Raw genomic sequence first — 2,433 nt, 5'->3', positions numbered from 1 at the left:
TAATAACTAAAAGACGAATTAACACATTTGTTAACACTACAATACTCAAAATTGGAAGCGACTAAATTACAATATAAACTAATAATGGCACCAGGATTTTTAATGTCTCTGCAATGTCTCCAAATAAACCCAAGCATTCTGTTCCCTTTAGAAATTATATGATCAATATGCTTAACAAACGTAAGTTTAGAATCAATAACAACACCTAATTCACGATGAATAAAAACTCTATCTAAAACATCGTCTCCAATATTATAAGAAGTGAAACAGACATGGATTTGGAGACATTCAGAGACAATCCCCAGTGCCTACTCCATGCAACAACAAAATTGAGATATTCCTGAATACCATTAGCATCCGCCTCGGAGCCGACAACACGTTACAACTTTAGGTCGTCAGCATACATACGTATATATAGGGTCTAAACAACGTATCCATATCACATTATGGCTCTATTAATAGCGACTATGTTGCATGCTAAGTACATGTTAAGGTCATTTTGTAATAGTGACCAACTAACTTCAATTCACTACAATTCAAGATGCAGACTTTAGCTGCCAGTATACTTGCGATGTTTTATAAATAAAAATACAGTATTATGAAAGATACTAGAAACACAATATATTTTATATACCGTAAATCTCGGCATAGCAAAAGTGAAGGTAACTTCCACGCATAACCAGACGTACGCCGCTCTCTTTCGGCTAATGATGGAAACTCTATCACGAAGAGTACGTACGTCCTAAGATTCTGCACCGCTTTTGTGTCTGTCTTTTTTTTTTTTTTTGGTTTATGCCTAATTGTTTTGTGATTTATTTATGCCTACTTGTTTGTATCTTATGGTTAATGACAACGATTTCTACCTCCGCCAAATAGACTATGTATTCACGTTCATTCATTCTTTTTTTTATATATCACGACGTACACGACACCACATTTTTGTACTCCAACCAAGCATTTTCCTTGCTACCGTTTTGTTTGTTGTTTGTCTATGCTCGTTTCCATACAATCGCTACACAGTCTACAACTAGTTTACTAGAACTCCCTGATTCAACTGATCAATCAGCGTCGCCAAGGAGTCGGCGATAACTTGTAGCGATTTTTATGCAAACCAGGCTTACCAGACGTACGCCGCTCTCTTCCCGCTGATGAAAACTCTATAACGAACCAGAGTACCACTGATTAATTTCAGATGAGATAGTATAATACTACATACTCCAAGTATCGAAATGCACGCCATCGTGTCGGGATTCAATATTTCGACATTAATTAATTACCGGTAGTCATCATCAGGAATACAAAATTATCCACATTTGCAAGCTTATTTATAAGCACAAATACCAAAAGTGTTTGACCAATCAAAACATTACCCGGAGTAGGTGACGTAGCTATGAATAAACTAAAGATCAAAGCATTCTTACCCTACTGATCAAAGCTAGACCTACAAAAACAAGGAAAGCTCCTTTGAAGCTTTCAGTCCATTGATAAGCAATGGCTGTAGCCTACGTATAGTAAACGCTTCTTTAAACAATAGTATAGACCAATTTTGCGAACTGTCAATGATGTTAGTATTAGAAAATATTAAAACTAATTTATTACTTACATTACAGGCTACATTATCATTTTCAAGTATACCTTTAAGATGGAAGTCAAGTTCAAGTCAAGTCTAATTCAATTTGCCAAGTCCTACGAGTGAAGTTTCAAGTCTAATTAATTCAATTTGCAAGCTCAGGGTAATTACGCTCCTGATTTTTTCAGCTAGCATCCCAACCAGCCCCATGCCAATACTCTTATTCACTAATTCATGATGTTGTATGCACAGTACTTTGTAAATAAAAAAGACAATATGGTACTTTGCTTCAATTATGCATTTTATTTCCTTGACATCAACGGAAGTACATTACACCCTCCATTCGAGACCCCTCTAATACGAAACCACGTTTTCAAAGAATGATATAACAATCTTTAATCTTGTAACACAAAGATAACCCTATACGTGGGGTGGCTAGAGTCATGTCATTATCATCCTCTATGGGCAACAAAGCAAATTATTATTTTTGGCCTTAAACATGCATCATCAACACCATCATAATCATCCCCACCTTCTTAATATTATGGTACCATTATATTACAATTTTAAAACTTAAATTATAAAATCTACAAAAAAAAATACCACTTAATATTCAAAGCATAATCATACAGTATATTCAGAATCAAATATAGTTAACTATACTAATCTTATTCATTCATTTCAAAATTCTTGGTTAAATGTCAATAAAAATTAGTATTTTTTCTTAACATATTTACTCAGTTTTAATAACACCAAAGAGTACAGAACTGCTAGAGGTCCGACTTTCGTGGTTCCGTCGGAACATAATCCTATTTCAAAAAGTACTCCCACGAAGTGGCGTGGCCTTATAACAAGACGAGTTT

At 34.7% G+C, this 2,433-nt stretch overlaps 1 protein-coding gene across 1 annotated transcript in view; it reads right to left on the bottom strand.

Annotated features, from left to right (window-relative positions):
* The window catches only part of LOC117105507 (hepatic lectin-like), a 3,772-nt gene extending 2,873 nt beyond the window's left edge, over positions 1–899 (bottom strand). The window contains exon 1 of the mRNA XM_033246670.1: positions 827–899. Coding sequence (XP_033102561.1) covers positions 827–899 — 73 coding nt within the window. The remainder of the gene's footprint in view (positions 1–826) is intronic.
* Positions 900–2,433: the final 1,534 nt, after the last annotated feature.

This window comes from Anneissia japonica, unplaced genomic scaffold, assembly GCF_011630105.1.
Source record: "Anneissia japonica isolate Jap-2015-1 unplaced genomic scaffold, ASM1163010v1 scaffold2030_len652032_cov178, whole genome shotgun sequence".
Taxonomy (NCBI): domain Eukaryota; kingdom Metazoa; phylum Echinodermata; class Crinoidea; order Comatulida; family Comatulidae; genus Anneissia; species Anneissia japonica.
This window is presented reverse-complemented; position numbering and strand designations above follow the sequence as displayed.